The sequence below is a fragment of the Pyricularia pennisetigena genome, chromosome 1, assembly GCF_004337985.1.
Source record: "Pyricularia pennisetigena strain Br36 chromosome 1, whole genome shotgun sequence".
In the NCBI taxonomy this organism is placed as follows: Eukaryota; Fungi; Ascomycota; class Sordariomycetes; order Magnaporthales; family Pyriculariaceae; genus Pyricularia; species Pyricularia pennisetigena.
This window is the reverse complement of record NC_043740.1, coordinates 3,728,675-3,752,159: the sequence shown is the minus strand read 5'-3', so window position 1 is coordinate 3,752,159 and position 23,485 is coordinate 3,728,675. Positions and strand designations below refer to the sequence as shown.

Here is a 23,485-nt window from a genome sequence, read left to right as displayed (position 1 = left end):
TTTACGTTTTGTGTTGCGTTGCACCCGCCCGCCAAATGAGGTTTGGTGGCGAGAACGCTCCCATAATTCCAGCCATGGTAAACTGCGACGCAAAGCTGTAACCTCAATTCAAATCGACTTACAGTACTATGTAAGTACTGTTGGTGCGTGCCAAATTACAGTTCCAACCTTACCTATAGTATCTAGACGTACCTTGTCTGATAGATGCTTGATCTGTGGGTTGTGAGATTGGATAAAATGCTACCTGGTCAAAGCAGTAGGAGCTAGGCATCCCGATGTATTGACAATCGTTAGGTAATTAGGTATACACTACACTCATCGAGCCATGAATGCGGCTTATTTACTACCTTGGGCACCTCACCTTAGCTGAGCAACTGAGCTTTGCTGAGATGTCTGAGGTACAGTGTGCATGCTGCTCTATCGGCAAACGCGGAACAAGAAAGAATGCGATTGATCGAGACGTACAAGGGGCTGGGCATCCAGTGGTATTGGCATGGCACTGTAGTAATAGTAATCGGAACAAAACAAATCGACATGCGCGCGCTATACTGTCTGTACATCAAGGTACAGCTACTGCGTATGACGACTGCGATCCCGACCGTGCAATTTTTTCCCCCTTCAGATTTTTCGCAAGAGTTGCATGTTGAACTAATCCTCAAGTACGTGCTCCGTGCTGCCGCACAGTCGCAGAGCCTATAGTGGAGGTGAACCAAATTGGACAGCAGCTCCCTGCTTGCGATCGGACGAGCTTGCCGGGCGCGGGGAGTTAGGTATCATGAAAAGACCCTACACGCTAGAAGAAAAAAAAATTGCCAAACAGATCAAAAAAAATTAATCTAGACTCAAAAGAGAAGCAATCTCGTTTCCAAGTACAAAAGAAAATGACAAGCTGACACTGATTGGTGCACGCACTGATGGATGGAATGATGAGCGGAGTAATATTTTCTCACTAGAACCAGACGAATAGGATGAATAGATGAAAACTGACAGGTTCGGGGTCACGAGCGAAAGTAGACGATGGATGATGTCTACAGATAGGTACACACTTGACCCTGCCTTGTCTCACCACCGAGTATTTTGTGTCGACACTCTATAACTATAACACTAGATGCATGTAAATCTGGCCAAGATCGAGAATTAGCTCTACTGCAGGCTTTACCTTGCCCAATTGATGCTCGGGTGGGGAAAGGTTAATATACTACATGTTCGCCTCGGAAATGCTACGTAGCTCCGTTCTCTAGTGGTTCTTAAACACACCCCTGGGGACTATTTCTAACCTGTACAGTGTCATCCATTTTTAATGCATGCACAACGTATTTTTTCCTCTTCGGTTAGGGCGTGGAGGACAGGGATCGAACCAGAAAGAAACGAGATCGATTGATTACCTGGTAAAAAATGTATTACTCCCTACAGCACATAAACCAAGCAAGGGTAGGGAAGGCAAAAAAAAAAAAAAAAAAAAAAAGTAATACATGCAGAATAAACCGTTTTGCGAATCTCGCCATCGAGCTAAAAAGCCCTTCACTAAGCATCGTCCCGTTTATGCACACTCAATGTCTTGTCTAAAGCGTTGGGGCGCTTTCCCAGCCGAACCCCAATCATGAAAAGACTTCTCTTGCTTTCGCGAGGCCACAATTTCCATGGCGACCTATCTGCTGCATCTCTTGAAATTTAAGGTTGAGTTACAATTTCTTTTCTCGTAGTATATCTGGATGCTCCTCATGGTTTGGCGAGCCCCTTGCAATCTATTGTGTGACAATAAAAACTGCATAGAAAGAGTCATGAAATTGGCGGGTTTTGTACAAAGTGAATAGAAAAAAAAAAAAAAAAAAAAGAGAGAGACAGAAAGAGAGAGAGCGAGAGGGGCCAAAAAGGGTCTGGTTTGACTGATCGCTGTGTGACAACTTGTAGATCGATCGCCCGGCCCTCGGATAAGGTACCACGCAAGCAGCTCTGCGACTGGCTGATGGCCTCCCGCCCGGAATCTTGCGCGGGATGTATTATCAGGGGATTCATGAGGATCCTATACGACATTAATCAATTACCTGGTGGTATAGTAACCTTCTGTTGCTTTCGGTACCCGCATCGTTTTTCCCCCTTTTGTAAGACGGCTGTAGCATCCGGCATATGGTAAAGACTGTATTGTATACTTCCTAGCAGACTAAGTCGCAACCCTTTTTTTGCTCTCTTTTTTCTTCGACCCCTTGTGTCTTGCAAGTGTGTTGCAACAGATGGGGATGCTCCCCTCGTCATTTGGCAAAAAAAAAAAAAAAAAAAAGAAAATCGATTTTTTCATGATTCTCGTGCTACCAGCATGGGATTCCTGGAAGACCTCACACACCCGTCAGGGATCCAGCGCACATTAGGCAAAAACTTACTAGTCGTATGTGCAAATATAAACATCAACAATAGTAAGAAGCATGCAGTAGTTATAGATAGGGGGAAAAAAGGCCATCGCGATCTGAAAGCGGTCCAAACTCAACACCCAATGACAAAAAAAATCTCGGATGACATTGATTTCGATTCCTCCCCCCCTCGCTCCTTGAAGCCTAGGTTTTTCTTATTTTTTTTTTTTTTTTTTTTTTTTTTNTTTTTTTTAATTTTACGAATCAGGAAAACTCAAAAGTCACTGCTGTTACGTGTCGGGGAGATATGTCAACCACGTGGAACTGGGAAGGGGTCACAAAGTAATACATATATACGAAGAGGAGGGAGTACTCCTAACCCCGCGGTCTCAGAAAGTATCTTCATTTCAGCCAAAAAAAAAAAAAAAAAAAAGCGTGAGTATTTCAATTTTCAGCCGGTCAACTGTAGCTTCATGATTTCCGGATCAAGGCTCGGGGACCAGACGCTCAACCACCGACCTCGGAGGGCTAGCCAAAGGTCTCTTGGCTGTTGCGTAGACTGCACCACGCTGAAACAAAGTTTCTGCCTAGGCTTCAGAGCGGGTGAGGGCTGTTTTGCTTCATGTAGTGTTGGAGCTGATAGACCCTTCTTGTTTCCTGACCACACTTGCGATCTTTTTACTTCCTTATCCCATGTTATTCTTGCTCTGGAATAGAGAAAGCTTCCCCGATTCAGAATAGTAGTGTCGTCTAAAGTCCAGCCGGGATTACACTTCGAATGGACGAGAAAGCACATGTCAAAGGAAACCTTGCGAGTCTGTATATACACAAAATCTTGAAGTAAAATGTGCCATCCTAGTAATAGAGCGTCAGACTGCCTCGTACAGAAGTGAATGCCACATTCGAAGCCTACGCTAACAATTAGGCACGGGATCTTCTCTTCAAGCTAAACAAGTCATGCACCTAGGTGAAATCATGCGGGGTTATTAAACCTCGGTGAAAAATACCGCATGTATTCGCCTAAACCTCCATGTCATCCCCAAGATCGTGTATAACGTCCTTGTCCTCCTCATGGAGCAGTTCACCGAGCTTCGCACTCTCCTGGAGAACATCCCTCGCAGCTTCGGCTTCGATGTCGAGGTCCTCCATCATCAGCTGAACAGCAAGCTCCGGTACCAAGACAGACTGGACAAATGTAGTATGGCCCCTGGCAGCCACCAGCCTATCCTGGATGGCTCGCTCCCTGAGCTGCCTGGAGAACCGCTTGACCAGGTACTCGGTCATTAACCTTAGACCCCTGAAGCCGTAGTAGCCCGGTGTAAGGCTTGTTTGCGAAGTGAGCAATGTGCGTCCTTTGCCCGATTTCACCTTGCGCGAGAGCGCATCGCGGTAGTGTGATTTCGTTTTTGCCTCGAGAACCTGGCCGAGATGGTCGGTGTGCTCCTCAAATCTTTTCTCCAGTTCATCCCAGTCTATATCTGGGTAGCCCCTTTCCTTCCAAAGTGCAGTGCTCTCACGAACCTTGTGGCGCCGACAAAACTTCTGTTGTTCTGTTATGCTCATATATCTGTTCGATAGGTCTTTGGCTAGATCCGAGTCGATAGGAGCATCACACATGGGACAAACATCCGCATTAGGATCTGGCATAGACTCTGCCTCTGAAAGCTCACTGCTGTCCGACAATGCTGCACTCGAAACGGGAACCTGCACATCTTCGTCTCCCAGAAGAGGCTGGAACGCACTTCGTGGCTTCATGGGCGACGAGTCCAGCACAGCAGAAGCATTGTAATTCTTGACGCTGCTGACAGGTGAACTGTCGGGTCCAACAGAAATAAACTGGCCACCTGACTTGGAAGGCGACTCAATGCCGTCCACACTTGGCATTGAGAATCTGGCCCTAGGGACCTCAGGGGTCCTGGGTCGACCCCTTCTCTTTGGCACACGTATGGTTTTGGTCTCCATCATTCGGTTCTTGTTCTGTTTGTATGACTTGTCTGTGGGGAACGATTAGTGATGTTTATGTGCAAGGCGTGCCGTGTCAAACAAGGTTTAAACATACTGAGCGTCTTTTGGCTACCGCCGTACTTTTTCTGGTCTGCTGTCCTTTGCGAGGAGCCAAAGCTGTGTTGAGATCCAAATGGTGTGGTGTCCGTATCTTGACTTGTCTTTGACCGTTTGCTGGCTCTTGTGTCTTCATCACTGTCTTGAATATCATCCGAATCGATTGTAGACGGCATTGTAAACTTGGCTACGCGAGACGATGCTCTCCGAGGTGCTTCCCTTACTCCATTCCCTGCCTTCGAGTTCATTTTGCTAGGTGGCAGGTCTTTTTTTGAGACAAAAGTGGTCGGCTTGATGTCTGCCCTTCTGTTGGACTCATCGCCAGAATCCTCCGACTCCGAAGTAGACAAAGGAGGATCATCGAATTCCGGTTCGGGCCTTGAGCTTGATGCTCTCTCAGGCTCTGAGCCCGAACCTGAGCGGCCTTTCCGTTTCCCAGAGTTCACCAGCTTTGCCTTCATGTTGGGCTCGACCGAAACACCCCCGACTTGCTTAAGAAGCGGCTTTGGCTGTGCCTTGTAGGACAAGCCCACGTGCCGGGGCATGGATTCAAGGCAATAGACAATAACAGCTGGATTGGGCGGAGTGCAAAATGTGCGTAGGTTCAGAGAGCGACAATGCAGTCAACAGGCAGAGCCGGATCCCACCCTACTCCTCAACGATACCCCTAGGCCGTTGTCGTCTATGCCGTAGTTTTGGTCTTGTCACTCGGTATAGAAACCGAGGTTGAGTGGGTCGTCAACGACCAATGGAGGTTTGTGCCAGCACCTGAACGCTTTTGGATTTATGATTTGTGAGAAGAATTGGGCTTTGCGTAAAAGGCAGATAGTCACGCAATGATTTCACGACCTTGACGACAGTCACATAGAGGAGGATAACAGCCAAGAACCGATGAGAGTTGAGCAGTGAGACTCAGTAGCCCAGTGGCAGGAACGGTGTGGCGTAATATGTAAAAGTAGTGGTGGTTTGGATGTCGTCGCATGCTCACACAGTATTGCACTTTTGAGTTGGGTTTGATTATTGACACCTCAACATTCCCTTTGCTGGGTGATTGAGTAGAGGGGCGTGCGAGGTCAATTTGGGTCGGTCATACTACAGTGCGGATTCAACGCGTCTCAGAACGCGCCTAGGTCGGTCAGCAAGCAGCCCCACCTGCCTTTCAGCGTGGCATATCGCATTAGGTGCGTCGCAGGTTCATGAGGGAGTCTTTCTGTGGTTGTCGATCTTTCGGAAAAAAAAATTAAATTTTAAGAGCATAGAACAGAAGCTTGTTGAGTGGTTTGGCTTGCAAAACTAATTCTATCTTACGACAACCAAACCATGCCGAGTTGGCTTAATATTGCAAAACACGATACTCGGCTTCTGGTACATGCAAAAAGAAATCGTTATACTTCCAGATACATGGAAGTGGAAAGATAAAACTTAACTAGACTGGGTATCAAGTAATGAACTCGGGACAGACATCCAGATTACAGTCATGACAACGTCGTGACCCTTTTCTCAAGGTCTTTGACCCATTCCTCTATCACATTGGCGTTCTTCTCCATCGACGCCTCTCCGTCCCTCATGGCAGCCTCCACCTTCTCCAGGCCCTCTCTCCAGGATCGAATCTCAGCTGCCATGTCGCTTTGGTTCTGCTCCAAGTTGTCCAATGTCTCGCTAGCCGCAGCCGCGTCTGCGTGAATGGTCCGCAGGGACCTGAGCCGATCCAGCAGCGGAGGTAGGAGCGGAGCAAGGTTCTCGATGGTTGAGAGCGTGCCATACAAGGCATTAATTTTGGTGGTCTGCTCCGAGTACATGCTGTTCAGCTGTGCGATTTGCTCCGATTCGTTCCGGGGTTCATCGTCATCCCCATTCGTTACCATTTCCTTCAAGGCGGGTGACAGCTGTGTCGATTCCAATGCGTCCTGTGCCGCCTTGGCAAGCTTTCGTGACTTCTCAAGCTCGCTGGCATCCTGAATAAGCGTTCGCACTCGTCTACTCAGTCCGTCGAGAGAGACGGTTGAAGCGCTCGAGAGAGTTCCAATTTGCTTGGTGAGTGTCTCTAGAGTTGGCAGTATGGCTCTAGATAGACCGCCAGAGTCTAGCTCGGGAGCGGCAGAGGAGCCAATGCCTAAGCAAGATTCTAGGAGCAACAGACGCTTGTCGAAATCTGCGGCTTTTGCTAGAGCATGACTTTGTTGGTATGTAGGAGCATAGGTGACTGTGTACGTAGCCCCCTCACCACTGGCTACTGTTTCGGCGCTGACCGAATCGGGGTGAGTTCCCGCAGGCCCAGTGGCAGCTGCAGTGCTGGTGGGCAGTGACCTCTCAGGTAGTATAATGCTGTCGAGTATGCGACTCAGTGAATCGATTTCTCCTTCTGGTGTTGTACCATCTGCAGCAGAGCCGTTTCCAGCCGCCGCTCCTCGCTTGGCATACTCGGCCCTGGCCTCTTCAACCTCACGCTGTAATCGTTTGACTTTTCGCTCTAACGTCTCTGCCTCATCATCATCGCTAAGATCCCCTAGCTCCTCTGTGCCATCCTCTAGAATCTTGTGGCGACGGTTTGTGACCTTGTATGATTTCCTCTTGCTGGTAACTCTGTCTGAGAAGTCCACATCTCTGGCGTCAACGTTGCTGGGCGTGAATCTCGCACGCGCTTGTCCTGGTCGTAGCCGCTGCTTTACAACACCGGCCTGTGGTTCCTGGTCGTCTACCTCATCGTCCGAGGTCGATTTTACCGTATTAGTTTGACCGTCTGTCAACTCGGGTGTCTCGTAGATGTCTGGGGCGGTGTCCAGGTCGGGAAGCGCTGAATACTTCCGGTTCAACTCCATTGTGAGATCACAGACAGAGTTCTGTGAGCAGTGGTGCTGTATCAGACGCAGATGAGGGAAAGCAATAAAAACATCTGAGTTCTCGAGATGTTCATGTATTGCTAGCACACGCAAGTACAGCTGGAGGGGACAGTGTACTATCCTTGTCCATCGTTGCAAACAAAGACAAACCCAGTAACGCGACAACCCCTAACCCCCAAAGCCTACTTGACTCTTGAGCGGCTGAGGTAGGTTCTTCCAGGGTAGCATGGCTTGAGGGCCCACTTGCGGTCGAACCCCACCATCAACTACCCAATCACAAGCTCTGATAATTTCGCCCACACATTTGCAGAATTATCGTCCAAAACTTCTCAAAGGCCGCCTCTTCGAGATCATCCCCGCCTCTCAAAAGACGACATCTCCTTTTGCGCCACGCCGACATTCCGAGAAACATACACCGCACGCCTCTGCAAAAGTGCAAGTTGATGTACGGCTTTCTTTGGACATGAAAACCGAGTTCTGGGCACGGATGTAGCACTGACATTCAAGAACGAAGCAGATTGTCAAGATGGACGCCAGCAAGCAGCCTGTCAAGCTCGTCAAGGTCACCCGAGTCCTCGGCCGTACCGGTACGCCTCGAACTCCCTCAAAGTCGGCATTATTGGTGTTAATGGAGGCCATGGAGGAATAATGAGCTGACGGATGGAATAACAATCAGGTTCTCGTGGTGGTGTGACCCAGGTCCGTGTCGAGTTCATGGACGACCAGAGCCGAAGCATTATCCGCAACGTCAAGGGCCCAGGTAACGAACGACTCCTCGAACTCCCATAATCACCGCCCAAATTCTCCAGCCGAACCGATCTTCGCTGCGCAGTTATCGCCCACCTCGCATATGCCAAGATCCACTCGCTAACCATGAATACACAGTTCGCATCGACGACATTCTGGTGCTCCTCGAGTCTGAGCGTGAGGCCAGGAGGCTGAGATAAAGAGAAACATCATGAAAAGTTTGGGTTCAAGAAAGAGGCTGTACGGAATGACACGGGACATACCCTCGGCGGCAGGGACTGGGTCGAGGGAACGGCAACGGCATTGCTAGTCTTTCTAACGTTTTAGAGAGTGGCGTTGGTTTGGGATTCTGGTATCCAGAATAGGCTTCTCACGACAATACTCAACCATGTGTTTTACGCGACTACCAAATGGGCATTATTTTCGTTAAGCCGGTGCTGCTTCTCCTGTCACCAATGCACATACGATTTTCCAAGAGATTGACTTAGAACGAGTGACAAGGCAGCTCAATTGCCGGTCAAGTTGGGAATTTACAGAGAGATATTGACAAGCAACAGCTGCAGCAAATAGGATCCGATCTCGAAATGCTACGAATACTGCCATCGCGAAGCCGAGAGGCGCGACGCTAACCGGGGACGAGAGGGTGTTTCACGTGACTTCTCCGCCAGCGCCCCGTACAACCGTGCTGAGCGGGCCCTACTTCAATGGGACCTCGAGATTTTTCACTGCACGCTTGTTCTTGAACTCTTTCTTCTCATTCAATTCTCACCACACACCACAATAACTTGTGTTGGCCTGTCCAGTAATACTATTTTCTTCAAAAGGTATGTGATTCACTTTTTTACTTTCTCACAGCATTCGATTGGATGATGATCAAAATAGCATGTATTACCTGAACATGTTTGATGTAACAATTTCTTCACCGAGATCTCTGACTATCAATCACCTATCACTTGTTTATATATTTCAAGCCTCTTTTAGATCTCAAGACTGACAAGAAGATCAAAATTCAGATATAAATATACTCAATAATATTTTGCTATCGATCATGGCTTCCCTCCCTAGGCCGCCACCTGGGCACTTTAATATTCTGTACTTTGCCAGTGCGAACTCTTTTACCTCCAAAGGTTCCGAGTCGTTGCCAGCGCCGCTGCCTCTTAGCAGGCTCTTCTCCGTCCTTGAAGAGCGCTACAGTGGGATCAAGGCCAAAATTCTCGATTCTTGCCTCGTCACCGTCAATCTGAACTACGTAGACATGCCGTCAGACCAAGATTCGGGTGACGACGGTAACCAATTGATCATATCGGAAGGTGACGAAGTCGCCATCATTCCACCGGTCAGTTCCGGCTAGCACACCATCTCTGTTTACACAACCAGCATATCTGCCAAGATCACCATGTTGTGCAAATGCGCTGGGTGCCGACAATATCGGCGATTATGATGCGAGTTAGTTACGCCGGCTTATTTAGCGTCGGATTGCAGCCCTCGCTCGTTTGACTGCCTCTAATTAAGATGACCGAATAAGGCAGTCCGATGGAAAATTTTCCCCATGTATTTCTCAAGGTCGGCGGGGGTTTCCTGCCACTGCATGCATGGTACGACCATCGATAGTGTCTGCGAGAGTACATCGGCACAACATGTATCTGTGGTGAGCTGGGGAAGCGCCATGATTGATGAGCTACGAGTGAGCATTTGCAAAGCATTATCGGTTGAAAATTTGAGCACGAACTGGAGAGCACTACCCTAATACTGTGGCAGCCTTGGCATGCCAAGACTTTGGGGATCTTGACAATCACCAGACGTCACGAGCCGTGGGATGAGATATTGATGAGACGCCTACTTATGAACCGATTCACAACGCGAAAGCCATGCTCAATGTGTGATCGTAACTTTCATTTCGATATGCTACACTGGTAACATCCCATGATCAACTTGTTGGCGATGTGTCTCTAGATAACCCGCACTCGAAGTGATCTTTTGCTAATATGTCTCTCTCTTTTTTTTTCTTTTTCTTTTTTTAAATTGGACTAGTGTGACTCGACCCATCACAGCGAGCCGACAATGGCTCTCGCCTTGCGCCTCTCCTCCTCGCTCAATACCCACTGCATCCCGCCTCCTTCTCCGGCACTCTCCTCCGCTACCAGCTCGTCCCACTCGTCGTCCTCCATATTGGCGACCATGAGGACCTGCGTAACGCGGGCAAACTCTTCGCGTAGGGCATAGTTGCCCCTGGCGACGGCGCTGATCATGGCCGAGAAGTCGCGCTCCATGCGCACGATGCCGTAGCTGCTCACCTTGCCGGCGGCGGCCCAGGCGCGCCTCTCGAGGACCTTTGCCAGGTGGCGAGCCGCGAGCTCGAGCAGCGATGCGTAGGTGCGTGGGGTCTGAAGGCGGGCGAGCGGCTGCATGAGCGCGTCCCATCGGTGCTCAAAGACGCGCCCGACGGCCTCGAGCCGCTCCACCAGGTCTGCCTCGTCCTCGTCGTTGCGCGCCGCCGCCTCGGCGAGGTCCTCCTCCGTGAGGCTGTAGTCGGCGTCGCGGAAAGTTTCGGAGAGCGCCACACGGAGCCGCGGCCTGACCACCTGCCCAAACAGTACTTCGATGCCTTCTTTGAGGAGGTCACCCGCCTTGGAGGAAAAGGCGGCCTCGAGGGATTGTAGTTCACGTGTGATGACAGAGGCGTCACGTTCGAGAGGGAAGAGGTCCTTAAGTCCGCCGGCTGTGGGCCGAGGCGCGGCGGCAGAACCGTTCAGTGACTCGGGGGCATCTGGGGGTCCCAGGCGGCTACTGATAATGCGAGAGAGGTACTCCTTGGCCATGTCAAGGCTGTTGCAGAGTACCGTAAACGCGATGATCTTGTCCTCGGGAGGGAAACCGCCCTTGACGGCTGGGACGGGATAAGTCTCGTCCCGCATCCGGCGCTGGATCATGCCCACAAAGTCGGAGCCCAGTACCCTGCCGATAGTAGGGACAACAGAGGTGATGACTTCGATCTGGGAGGTGGACAGGGTCCGCTGGAGGACTGAGCTGACAATGTACATGACATCATCGACAGCGGAGATGATATAGGGGGGATTGCCGTCCATCGGCTTGCCCATAGTAAGGGACAGTCCAGTTGGAGACTCGTCGAGCTGGAATGCTTTCTCGACAGATCTCCTGAAGTAAAAAGTCGACATGACGTTATAAGGTATGATGAGTTTGCCGTTGACTTTGCGGTAGAGGTTGGAGTTTCGGATGACAGGAGGAGTGAGCAAAGGGGCGTCTTCAGGAGCCGAGTCGTCCTGTGAAAGTCTGAGGTTAGCACAAGGAATAGCATAGCAAGAGACGAATATTCAACATCGTAACAAGGAACAGGAGAGACATCTGGGTACTTACTCTGCACTTCACGGCAAGGAAGCGCACATAAAACGACCACTTTCCTAGCATGACGGCAATCTCAGCAAGTAGCCCATCCACTTCCTTCATGTTGACGCCCTCATCCTCGCTCTGGCGGGGATCATTGGTCCCCACGCCGCCGGAGGGCGAGTTGACACGGGGTGTCCCCCCGAAGCCGCTCCTCTGTTGTGGCAGGAAGCTCTGCACCAGAAATGAGAAGGGATAGCTCTTGACGTCCTTGAGTCTCCTGTCCACCGTCCGGTCGTCGCTCCATGAGTCGAGAACGATACCTCCCTGGACATCGACCTCGACCTGCAGCCGCTCGATGACCCTGACCATCTTGCCGGCGCCGTAGTGCCTCTCCACCAAACCTCCGTGGCCCTCGATGATGCGCGCGACATGCTCGAAAAGCTTTGTGAGCGCCCCCGCGAAGAAAAACGTATTCTGCTGCTGCCCGCCGGCGGCCGTGACCCCCGGTCCGTCGCGAAGGGTCTGCCTCGCCATGCCAGCCACGCCCTGACACACGAAGCGGCCGTAGATGTCGAGCCCGACGTCTCCCCTGCCGATGAGCGGGAAGAGCTTGAAAAAGCGCGTGACCTTGGCCTCGTCACCCTCGGACGCGGCCTTGTCAAACTCGCGCAGGAAGAGACTGCACAGACTTTCCCTTGCCGCCTCGAGGGTCACCGCAGGGCTGTCGGGCGTCTCGACGGTGGGCACGACGGCACGCGCGAACCCGCAGTGCAGGATCTCGTCGGGCACCGCCGCGGCTCGGGCCAGGTAGCCGGCGGCGGCCTCCCAGTCCTGCGGGGCGCCCATGCTGCCGACGACGCCGGCCACGCAGGCCTTGAGCTCGGCGACCTGCTCGACGACGTTGAGAGTGGCTTGAACCCGATCCTTCTCGAGGTCGAGCGTGCGCACGCGGCTCGACAGGCGCTCGGCCGTGTCGGCGGCCCCGGAGAGCATCGTGTTGGATATTGTACGTGAGGCAATCACCTGCGCCCCTAGGGTCGCGCGCAGATTGTCGAGCCGGAGCAGGTCGCGGCTGAGGTCCGAGTGGGAGGAGACAAGGCCGTCGAGGCGGCTGGTGAGGGCCTGCTCGCGGGCATGGAGGCATTCGAGCGCCGTGCGTATGTCGGCGACGCTGCTTGCTTCCTGGATGGGTCGGAGCATTTCTGCCATCATGGCGCCGGCGTTGGTTTTGGTGCTGCTCAATTCTTTCTTGGGACTTAGGCCAGAATCTGTTGCTGCTGCCGCTGCTGCATCGTCACTAGCCGTTGCCGGCGGCAGCTTGCCCGAGGAGCTGGATGCTGTGGCGTGGCCATTGGAAAGGGCTGACATTTGCGCCGTCTTGTGCAATGTCGGCTCATATCGTCCGGCAATGCGAGACTCGTAGGCCGTGCGTCTTGCGGAGGGGATGTTTACCGGTCAAATTTGTTGCTCGATCCCCTCCGTGGTTTATCTTTCGTGGCGTTGCACAGGTCAAGAAGTAAGGTGGCTGATTACTCGGGGACGGCCAGATCATGGACTGCGCTGCATGGGTCGCGCCGAATCCAACGGTACGCACTTGCGTCCTGGGTTCGGGGTAGCGGGGCAAGTCCACAGCAGGGTGCAGGGCTAAAACTCTACTACTTGTCCCAAGCTTCAGGCCTGCAAGCTTACGATATTGTTACGTCCCTACTGTAGTTGTTTAGGGCCACATCATCAAAACGGCCGTCATTCATTGGGTAGTTGTGGATATGAATTATACATACAATGGGGCTAAAAGCAAGGGAACAACATATCGGATGCTTTGTTTGCTTCCATATCGGTGATTTGCAATCTTTTTGCCCAACAGGATCAACTAATAAAAGTAAAGCAAATCATATTAAACCAAGGCAAGCAGACAATTACGTACACTGCATAGATATTTACTTTTACACAGCTTGGCTGTAGTTGCTGCCAACTCTTCTCCGCCCATATTTGAGCCACTTCCGCAGCTCGTCCGCCCAGAAAACGGTGCTGCATATCAATACAAGCCGCACCAAATCCATGAAGCCCAGCGCCTCAGTCTGAAATACTTCCTGCAACCAGGGGAAGTATATCACAAGCAGCTGTCCGGCAATGCTCAACGAAACAGCCCAGTTGAAGAGGGTGTTGTGGAACAAGCCTATCTCTCCTCGCAGTATCGACTTGGATTCTGACCGGCAGGCGAGTGCGTTGAACATATCAAACAGCACAAAGCATGTAAAAGTCATGGTCGTGTCACGTCGTGTCACCTGCCTGTCCTCCAGCATCTCGTGCGTGTACACTAGCATAGTGCCGACCATCACAATAGCGGCCGACTGCGCAACGCGCTGAATAACGGCCCGCGTAAGTACAGGGTCGTTGCGCTTGCGAGGCGGTCGGTTCATAACGTCCTTGTCAACAGCCTCCACACCCAGTGATTGAGCCGGAGGTCCATCCATGATGATGTCTGTATTCACAACCTTGTTAGAAAGCCATTGGAGCCTGGCCAGTCCCGAAATTCATGTCCATTTTGGTCTCTACTCACTGATCCACAAGATCTGCATGGCATTGAGCGGCGACTTGAACCCGAGCGCTGTGCAGAGCAAGACGAGGGACAACCCAGCAGCGCTGGTGCTCAGCTGGAATGTCAAAAAGTTCTGAATGTTGTTGAAAATGCCCTTGCCCTCCTCGATGGCGTGGAGAATCGTCGAGAAGTCGTCATCGGTCAAAATCATGTCGGCCGCCTCCTTGGCCACGTCGGTGCCTTGCCTTCCCATAGCGATTCCAATGTCCGCCTTCTTCAGAGCAGGCGCGTCGTTCACACCATCTCCGGTCATAGCAACGATGTCGCCACGCATCTGGAGGGCGCGGATAATCTTCATCTTGTGGTCGGGATTGGTCCGCGCGAACACCGTCGTGGTCTGCATCGCCTGAGCCAGCTCCTCCTCTGTCATGGCATCCACCTCCTCGCCACGGAGAACCGGACGGACGCTGACTTGGTTATCACCATGCTCAATGGGAGCTGCGATGTGCATTCCTAGCTGTCTGCCAATGGCTACTGCCGTGGTTTCAGCATCACCGGTAATCATGATGACTTTGACGCCGCCGCGCATCAGCTTTCTGATGGAGCGCGCTACCCCAGGCCGGGGCGGGTCGCTCATACCGACCAGCCCCGCAAAGGTCAAGCCGGTGTAAGGCTCCTCATTAGTAGCAGGTTGACCGTCTTCCGAGTTGTTTCCAGCAGGAGTGCTGCTCCTAGTCGCCGATGCGATCGATCCCTTTCCTCTAGTAGTCTTGCTGACTGCACCGCTTGCAAACGCGAGCACACGCAAGCCCTTAGCTGCCATTTGCTCTGCGGCCTGGATGGCCTCCTGGCGTCGATTAGAGTCAAGGACAAACTCCCTGCCTTCTCCAGTGATGTACGTGTCACAACTCGCCAAAACTCGGTCGATGGCGCCCTTGATGTAAGCGAACTCCTTATCGTTTCTGCTACCACCCTCGGCGCCGATGGTGACACCCATCCATTTCCTCTCAGAGCTGAACGGAGTCTCGGTAGTACGTGGCCCAACGGACCCCCTAACGTCATGCTCCTTGAACCTGTCCAGTAGGTCAAGCATGGCCACATCGGTGGGCTGTCCAACCCAGCGAGTATATGTCGAACTGTGCTCATTCTTGCCGAGGGTTGAGGACAGGACGGCCCTAGCAGCTGCGCCGTTCTCGGTGTACTGATGCGCAAGGCGTGCGTTGTTCGCGATGTTTCCAATGCGCAGAATTCTCAAGGTTGCAGCATCTGGCTTGATCTCGGTGAACTCATCGTCAGAGTCCACGCTGACTGAGCTCTGCTGTCCAAAATACCACATCTTTGTGGTGGTCATGTGATTCATGGTGAGGGTGCCTGTCTTGTCTGTGCAAACAACGTTCACCGATCCAAGAGTCTCCACTTTGGGCATCTTCCTGACGATGGCATTGCGCTTGGCCATGCGATGTACACCAAGCGCGAGAGTCACCGTTACAATGATGGGAAGGCCTTCGGGGATAGCGGCCACAGCGAGAGAGATGGATATGGTAAAGATCTCTAGCAATTTCTTCCCCTGAAGGAATCCAATGAGAGAGATAAAGCCGATGACGACAAACGAAAACTTGCTGAGCTGCCCACCCAGTTCGTCCATTGAAAGCTGCAAAGGCGAACGAGGGCTTTCGGTGCCGGATACGCTTAGCGAGATAGTGCCGAAATGGGTATTTCCCCCGGTGGCAAAGACTATTCCTTGTCCGTGTCCAGATCGAACCAATGTGCCCATATACGCCACGTTCTTGGGCTCATGGCTCAGGTCGTCTCCGGCCTGACTGCTAAATTCAGGCGCGGATTGCGTCGCGAACGTAGGGCTGGGCAGCTGTAGACTAGACCCTGCGTAAGGGGTCAATGGCCGAGCACCTCGGGGGCGCGGCGCAGCCGTGAGACGTTCTGGCTCGTTCTCCCCGGTAAGATTAGAGGCGTCGATGGTCAAGTCGGTCGCTTTCGTCACACGAATGTCTGCAGGGATGCGGTCCCCCGTGGTGAAGATAACAAGGTCGCCGGGGACAAGCTGTTCAGCCATAACTTTTACCGATGTTGCCTCCAACGCCGCCTCCCCCGGGGTAGTCGCGCCTGAAGCAGTTGGCTCTGGGGCCTCGTCATCAGCTGGGCCATTATTAGCAGGCCAGGTCGTTAATCGAGACTGCGCGGGCTTGGTGGCAGAGTTGCGAATGAGGTGGGCGTGGTCTGGGACCAGGTGGCTCAAAGCCTCGATAGACTTTTCAGATCTGTATTCCTGCACGAATCCGACCGTGACTACAATTGTTACCGCAACCGTTATGCTCACAGCATCGTCCGTATTCCCGAGAAATATGGAGGCAGCCGCCGATGCAAGGAGCAGCAGGATCAATGGCTCCTTGAACTGACCAATAAAGCGCAACCAAAGCGGTTCTGGGGGTTCGTGGGGGATCTCGTTGAGTCCATGGACTTGCTGTCGTCGCAAGGCTTCGGTAGCCGTCAGGCCATGAGTTAACGAAGTTTGTAATCTGGTGGCGGTTTCGCTCGGTGTCAAGTAAGAGAAATCCTCGGCCAGTTCTCTGGATTGATACGACGTAGTGCGAGTATGGCCGCCGGGTGTCCTAGACTGTGATCTTTCGATTTCATCATGTGCGCCCATCAAGGGGGTGCCATTGACACCATCGCGTCCCTTCTCCATGGTGTCGGTTGGCTTAAGGGGCTGGCGAGGGAGACGACGATCATGAACCCCGGCAAATGCAGAGTCTATCTATAAAATCCAAGTCGGTGTTGGTTAGTAAGGACATGCTTATCAGCACAGACATGAAGAGAACTGCAAACACACACAAAAAAAAATCACACTAAGCAGTACGTACGAGATTAGATGTTGATGCATGGGAAAAATGCAAGGTGTCGAGTGCAAAAGTGTCTTTGTCTAGCAATGACGATTAGAGTGTTATCGGGGAGAAATAAATGCCGCGGATAAAGCTGGCAGCTCCGTGGTAGTTGTGCAGATAAAGCTCGAGGTTGATGATCAGATGGGTGATCTGTTGGTGCAACGACTGTGGTTCCTGGTTCTGGCCAACAGTCGTGCTTATGATCCCAAGGAAGGCAGAATGTCTCGAGTTACTTTTTTTGACTGGTTGGCGTCGCGGACCTGCATCCAATGCAGAACCAATAGAAGCTCTCCCTGGCTGGGCGCAGAAACCCGGGACACCTTTACTGAAAAAAGACACTTCTTGGCGCGATGGGGTCCACTCCGGCCCACACCCAAAGAGCCGGGGTAGAGTTGAGAGAGCCAAGAGAGCCTCAAATCCAATTCGAACCTGCTTTTGGTTCTTTTTTGACCAGACTTGAAGCTAGCGCATTTTCGGACGGGGTATCCCGACATCTTTCTTCCCATCTTAACAAATTATCAGACCTGCCTATATATGGGCTAGCAAGCCTAGCAAGCCTAGGTAGATTTTGATGGTAGGGACGAACGGAAGGTAGGTAGTTACCTACCTACATAAGTAGCTTGGATATATCTTTTTATTAAACCACCTCCAGTCTATTTTTGGGGGAGACTGATCAGTGCGGTTCATGTATCTATCAATCAGGTGGACTTGTCAGATGCAAGACTTGGCGTTGACAAGTTCATACCTGCAAAACAACAATAATCCACTCAGAAGGTTTGGATTTGGGAATAAAAAATTAAATTGACAATGTACATATCTCCCTCAGACACATACCTTATGAAAACCAATCGAATAATGTACCGTAGCTTTGCTAGCTCGTAGTTTATATTTCTATTAATACTGGACCAGGCCTTCTTACCACGTGATCATATAGCAGCGCGCGGAACGAGGCGCGCAAGCCAATGCTTACGTCACTTGATACACGAAGCACGGGCCATCAGTCGGGGAGCCGACAGCTCTCTCTCGCCCAGGAACGCGAGCCCAGCGGCCCCAGCCACCAGATTTTGCAGGGTCGACCGACCGACCGCCCCGAGACCTTTTCGATCAATCTCGCCCGTTTTCCAACCCATCGTCCCCTCTGCCGTTTCCCCCCGTTGGTTTTTGCGTCCTTTTACCTCATCAACATCCACAGCCGTCGCGTTTTTATTGCTGCCGCGACTTGCTTGGGAATCACTCTTTTGAATTTGGAGGTTCTAAAAAGTTGCTGCGCGCTGTTAGCACCACTGCGTCGCTTTGCGCCGTAGGTTTGGCGCTGCTGAATTCCCCAAAATCTTGCGCGACTCCAAATCCTGGCACAGCAACAACAACAACAAAAACACGCGCCCTGTTTCTCGTGAACCTCGAGTCGCGACAACTTCAGCTTCCACAAACATCGCCACACCCTTCTCAATTGGCCTCAAAAATCACCATCAATACACTTTTAGCAGTTTCACTCCTATTTTGCAGCATTCGCCATGTTTTATTCAGATACCCTGCTCCGGACCACGGGGCCACTGTCGCGGGTATGGTTGGCGGCAAACATGGAGCGCAAGCTCTCCAAAGCCCACATCCTGCAGTCAAATTTGCGGCACAGCGTTGAACAGATCATTCAACCCAGCGAAGAAGCCCCACTAGCTCTGCGATTGAGTGGTCAATTGCTCCTCGGTGTCGTGAGAATCTACAGCCGGAAAGCGCGTTACTTGCTGGAAGACTGCAACGAAGCTTTGATGAAGATAAAAATGGTGCGCCGCTCCAGTTGAGTCTGATAGCGCTCCGCGCATGCCAGCCATCATGTGGACCTTGTGCTGACCTAACTTGTGCAATAGGCCTTCCGGTCGTCTGGCAACAATGACTTGCCGACTAATCTGCATCTACCCAACCGCGAATCGCTCATGCTTCAAGATCGCATCACGCCGCATGATAACCTTGATGATCTTCCGCCAGAGCCAACGATCAACTTCGACGATTTCACGACTTCGCAACAGCTTGGACGCAAGGGCAGAGTTAGCAACCGCGAGATTAACCTACAGGAAGACTTCAACAACAGCCAGTTCCTCCAGGATGAGTCACGGACTGAGCTCAACCTAAAGGTAGCTGACATGGAGGAGGACCTGGAGTTGGACTTTGGCTTGGACTTGGACATGGATGAAACCGTGGTGGAAACTGGACGTGATGCGCCAGCTGCCAGGGACGTGGAGGACGATATGATCAGCGAGCTCGGTCCTTCCAAGGAACGAGACACGTCTTTAGGTCTTGAATTCGGCGATGAGGAGCAAGTCCGCATCGCTGATGTGGAAGGCGACATTCCCATGTTTGACGACGACATGGACTTCAACATTGGCGACGCGTCAGCCATGCCTCAGGGGCTGATAGATGTTGCTCCCGAACGCGCTCGCATCTCAGAATCACCCCTATCTGACATTGACCCAGCATTCGCGAACGAGATGGAGATGGAGTTCTCGCGCACCATGAACGGGGACATGTACGAACCGGGCGACGACACAGAAAAGACCATCACAATGAAGGCGCCGCAGCGGGCAAAGAAGCGACGTGCTATTGTGCCGGACACTGACACCATGCTGACAAGCAACCATATCCGAGACCAGCAAGCCCACCATGATAACATCCTGAAGCCGCAGACGTTTGTCCCCAATGAGCCTTACCTTCTCACCCTATTGGACATGCAAAAGAGTGGTGGCTTCGTTTCAAACGTCATTCTGGAGTCGAGGAGTGAAGAATGGGCTCCTGAGCTAAAAGGATTGTTGTCGCTGGAGTCTATCCGCCCCATCAATGATCTTAAGCGCAAGCGGGATAGTGGAGTTGCTGATATCGAAAGTGGGGACGACCAAGGACAGTCCAAGTCGCCTCGTCTCGAGCTTGGTGACGACGAGGAGCAGCTCAACGTTGGCGGCGACGACTCTGCGGACCAGACTGCCAGACCGGAAGGAACTGTTCTTGAGATACCCGCAGACGAAGGCTCCGAGCAGCACGATGACACTGGATACGAAAATGTGACTGCGATGCCCGCGTTTGACGACACGGTAGCACCGCAGACTCTCCCTGCCGACAGCGGACCAATTTCTATCGGCACCAAGCATGCCGTCCACATTTTGCGTGATCTCTTCGGACCGGAGGCCGCTACGGATGCGGAGAAACGCAAGAACACGTCTGTCGTCTTCCAGGAGCTTCTCCCAGAAAGCAGGACGACAAAGGCAGATGCGACCAAGATGTTTTTCGAGTGCCTTGTTCTGGCCACCAAGGATGCCATCAAAGTCGAGCAGCCCGAGGGAGTGCTTGGTGGACCCATTCGCATACGTGGCAAGAGGGGACTCTGGGGAGCTTGGGCCGAGAGAGAGGCTGGTGGCGAGATGGCCTCGCAAGTCGACGAGCCCGAGCCAGCAGCCACGAGCGCTCCCGCTGTATCAGTCGAGGCATAATTCCGTCCATTTGCTTTACAAGGCTTTTCTTTCTCTTGGAGACTAGCAGCAAGTCTCGCTTCCGCTGTATATATTCACAGGCATGCCCTGCGGCTGTTCGGGTTCTTGGGGAGCGTTCTGGAGCTACTATTACCATGTCGCTGATTTTTGTGTCTTTCCTTTTGTTCTTTTCTCTTTGTGGGTGGTTTCCATTTACTACTGTTTGCGTCACGCGACCAAGTGGCGTTCTGGCGTCTTTTGGACGATTGATTTCGAGTTTGGGGGGAAATACCATTTTGATACTCCCTGGGAAAGGGGATTAGCATTTGTATTGGCTTTTTCGAAAACCTCGGTGTGTATTGGGGTGTCTCTGGTTGAGGAAGCTCTTGGGCTGGAAAGGCCGTTGTCTGGTTGACTTTTCTAGAACAAGTAAGGCCTGGCTGGACACGGTTGTTAACGAGAATTCTAGATAGAAAGTATTGTAGCATACAAAACGAGGCTCTTGGGTAGCCACAGCTTTCGTCGCATCTGGTCAAGACGAGGCTTTGGACACTTGGAGTTTTTCGGTTCACCAGTTTTCCCCGTTCCTTTTGGTGAAGTATTGTCCCACAAGCAATATGCTTGCGCTTAGCAACTCAACGCTATGATAATTGCCCTTTGATCTATGCATAGACAAAGCAAAGTTCATGCCAGCTCAAGTTCTCCAATGGTGTTTGTTGACCCCACCCACCCCCACCACCTCCGTCATATTCACTCCCCTTCGTTTTAGCGTAGTCGGCCCGCCAGGCAGCAAGCAGGCAAGGAGAAAGTAAACAGACGCTCACCCAGCTCTCACCTGTTTTCTATCAGTGTAGTTCTAGAGGTTTCTTCATTTTCCGTTTATTTAACCCTAGGCAGGACTACAGGATTCATCCCATTCTCCAATACATAAAATCAAAAGCAAGCCAACCGAGACAAGCGAAGGCCGGTAAAAAAAATAAAAAAAATAAAAAAAAAAAAGATAAAAGAAAAGAAGAAAAAAGGGGGGGGGGGGAATAAAATAAGTTCGCCCCAGATTTCAAGAGCCAAACAAACCATGGCACCAAGCCAACTCAGCATCGCGACGGGCTCCGTCTCGCGGCTCGTCAAGGAGGAGAGATATTATCGCAAGGAGCTCACGCAGCAAAAGGAAAAGCTCGCCCAGGAGAAGCAGTCACTGGGCCCTGACGCGGGTTACAATGACAATTTTATGATTAAGCAGATGGTTTGTTCTTGACCCAACTTCAATACTAGGGGGAAAAAACAGCCTCTGATTCTGCAATCGATCTGACCTGACCTCTGTTTGTCATCAAAACAGGAAACGGCAATACAAGAGACCGAGAGGGTGTTTGAACCGCTGCGGGTCAAGATCGATGAGGCTGTGCGAAAGCTTGAGGAGCAGATTGCGCTGAGCGAGAGCAAGGAGCACACGCCTGCGGAGGACCTGAAGAAGGCCAACGAGGCTCTCGAGTCTGCAAAGACGCAACAGAATGGGGCCGAGGCTGCCGAGTAAGGACTTTCTTGTTGGAACAAGCCCAGAAGGTGTCTGTTTCCTTCCCCTTGCAAAGCTTCTTCCTGATTAAAGAGCAACTAAAAGAATGTTAGTAGTTGACTAGCGCCTCGGGAATATGTCACACGTTGCATGCACCGTTTTCACTTGAGCCAAGGACATGGTCCAACGTATTAGATAAGGTAACTGTGGAATGGGACTTTTCAAGGTAGACATGCTGCTTGATGTTCGTATTAGGGGGCAGTGTCAAGATCTAGCTTTACACGCCCGACTCCCAATCATTCGCTTGCTTTCCACTCTGGGGACTAAGTTCAAAGCGCCCACTACGGCCTTGCGGCCGCCAATTTTAAGTATGAAAATTTGCGCGTAGTGAAGCAGCGGTCCTGCTAGGTAGTATCCATCTTCTCCTCCACAACTTGCGGACCATCGACCATGATCCGCGGAGTACCCTCACCCTGGGCGTCGGTGTTTCTTGGGGTTCCATCATCGCCAGCCTGCCTGTCGCCTACATCGTCCATGTCAACGTCCTCGCCCTCGCCCTCGCCATTCCGGGCGTCTGCGCCCGTCGAGGCCGCCGGGGTTGCCCCTGCGCCGTCTTGGCTATCGCTCCGGCCGCCGCCCTGGCTGAAGCTCCCTACCGGGTCGGGGGTCGGCTTCAGCGAGTCCTGTGGAGCTGGGCTCTCCATCGCGGGGGTCCTACTGCCCAGCGTAGATCCGGCCAGGGCCCTCTGCGGCACGGCATGGGGGAGTGGCGTCGCGTTGCCGCTGGCGATGCCGGGCCTCGGTGTATGGCCGTCAGCCTCGCCTCCTTCGTCTTCGCCCATACCCTCTCTCCTGTCGACCTCGTCGTTCTCGTCGCGGATCTGCCTGCGCAGGCGGTGGGCCTCGTCCATGATGCGCTCGAACTGGTCCTTGCGCTCGCGCAGCGTCGTGGTGTTCTGGCTGATCTCCTCCTGCAGCTGCGCGCACTCCTCGGCCAGTTTGGACAGGTTCCGCTCCTGGTCGGCCCGCGACTTGAGCATACGGTTGCTCGTGATGCTCTCGGCCAGCACGTCGAACTTCTTGCGCTGCTCGAGCCGTGCGCGCGCCTCGTCCAGCTGCGTCCGCAGCGACGCCGTGTTGCTCCGCACATCTTCGCACTCGGCTAGGATCTGCTCCCGGTCCTCCCCGTACCGTCGGCGCTCCTCCTCGTTGGCCCGCATCAGGAACTGCAGCCGCGCGACCGTGCTGTCGAAGGCGGCGAAGTCGAGCGTCAGCTCCTGGCGGAGGGTCTGCAGCTCTTCTGAAACCGGCGCTGGTGCGCCGCCCGATGTCGGCGGTCGGCTGGTGGTGGTGCCATTCTGGTTCGTCTCGGCGGCGGTCGGGCTGGCTATCGTTGTCGCGTTTGCTGATGCCGGTTGCTTTCCCCACCTTGCAGCGGCGTGAAGCGTCTGCATGCGTTTCGTAATTCGCTTGAATGGCTTCTCCTCGATGTTAAGGAGGCGTGATTTATGGAGTTCCTCCTCCTCCCTGGGGTCGAGGAGTTGGAAGGGCGCCATCTTTCTGTGTCTCTCCAGGTGTTTTCTTCCCAATTGAGGATGAAGTAAGTTTTGAATGGCTATATCAATGCAGATCTAGATATGCTGCCGACTTTCTGTTTGGGGTTGCGAACAAATCGCGTCTTGACGATACGCCGTTGTTGCAGACGTCGATCCACTCAAGATTCAAGGCTGGTCAACAGCAAAA

General features: G+C 52.3%; 8 protein-coding genes across 8 annotated transcripts; 4 read left to right on the top strand and 4 right to left on the bottom strand.

Annotated features, from left to right (window-relative positions):
* Window positions 1-2,796: 2,796 nt before the first annotated feature.
* On the bottom strand, window positions 2,797-4,951 carry PpBr36_07671 (uncharacterized protein; the record flags this gene model as incomplete). The annotated part of the gene is made up of 3 exons (XM_029894806.1): window positions 2,797-3,291; window positions 3,372-4,339; window positions 4,405-4,951. The coding sequence occupies 3 exons, from the start codon at window positions 4,949-4,951 to the stop codon at window positions 2,797-2,799; spliced, it is 2,010 nt and encodes a 669-aa protein (XP_029748201.1).
* A 930-nt stretch (window positions 4,952-5,881) lies between these two features.
* PpBr36_07670 (uncharacterized protein) lies at window positions 5,882-7,225 on the bottom strand (the record flags this gene model as incomplete). Its single annotated transcript, XM_029894805.1, has 1 exon — window positions 5,882-7,225. The coding sequence occupies one exon, from the start codon at window positions 7,223-7,225 to the stop codon at window positions 5,882-5,884; it is 1,344 nt and encodes a 447-aa protein (XP_029748200.1).
* A 547-nt stretch (window positions 7,226-7,772) lies between these two features.
* PpBr36_07669 (uncharacterized protein) lies at window positions 7,773-8,193 on the top strand (the record flags this gene model as incomplete). Its single annotated transcript, XM_029894804.1, has 3 exons — window positions 7,773-7,833; window positions 7,923-8,006; window positions 8,132-8,193. The coding sequence occupies 3 exons, from the start codon at window positions 7,773-7,775 to the stop codon at window positions 8,191-8,193; spliced, it is 207 nt and encodes a 68-aa protein (XP_029748949.1).
* Window positions 8,194-9,041: 848 nt separating this feature from the next.
* On the top strand, window positions 9,042-9,344 carry PpBr36_07668 (uncharacterized protein; the record flags this gene model as incomplete). The annotated part of the gene is made up of 1 exon (XM_029894803.1): window positions 9,042-9,344. The coding sequence occupies one exon, from the start codon at window positions 9,042-9,044 to the stop codon at window positions 9,342-9,344; it is 303 nt and encodes a 100-aa protein (XP_029748939.1).
* A 694-nt stretch (window positions 9,345-10,038) lies between these two features.
* On the bottom strand, window positions 10,039-16,581 carry PpBr36_07667 (uncharacterized protein; the record flags this gene model as incomplete). Its single annotated transcript, XM_029894802.1, has 5 exons — window positions 10,039-11,274; window positions 11,369-12,770; window positions 12,880-13,022; window positions 13,288-13,820; window positions 13,899-16,581. The coding sequence occupies 5 exons, from the start codon at window positions 16,579-16,581 to the stop codon at window positions 10,039-10,041; spliced, it is 5,997 nt and encodes a 1,998-aa protein (XP_029748759.1).
* Window positions 16,582-18,291: 1,710 nt separating this feature from the next.
* Window positions 18,292-20,253, top strand: PpBr36_07666 (uncharacterized protein; the record flags this gene model as incomplete). The annotated part of the gene is made up of 2 exons (XM_029894801.1): window positions 18,292-18,558; window positions 18,643-20,253. 2 exons carry the CDS (start codon window positions 18,292-18,294, stop codon window positions 20,251-20,253), a joined length of 1,878 nt encoding a protein of 625 aa, XP_029748761.1.
* Window positions 20,254-21,307: 1,054 nt separating this feature from the next.
* Window positions 21,308-21,763, top strand: PpBr36_07665 (uncharacterized protein; the record flags this gene model as incomplete). Its single annotated transcript, XM_029894800.1, has 2 exons — window positions 21,308-21,475; window positions 21,569-21,763. 2 exons carry the CDS (start codon window positions 21,308-21,310, stop codon window positions 21,761-21,763), a joined length of 363 nt encoding a protein of 120 aa, XP_029748762.1.
* A 383-nt stretch (window positions 21,764-22,146) lies between these two features.
* PpBr36_07664 (uncharacterized protein) lies at window positions 22,147-23,298 on the bottom strand (the record flags this gene model as incomplete). Its single annotated transcript, XM_029894799.1, has 1 exon — window positions 22,147-23,298. The coding sequence occupies one exon, from the start codon at window positions 23,296-23,298 to the stop codon at window positions 22,147-22,149; it is 1,152 nt and encodes a 383-aa protein (XP_029748943.1).
* Between the last annotated feature and the right edge of the window lie 187 nt (window positions 23,299-23,485).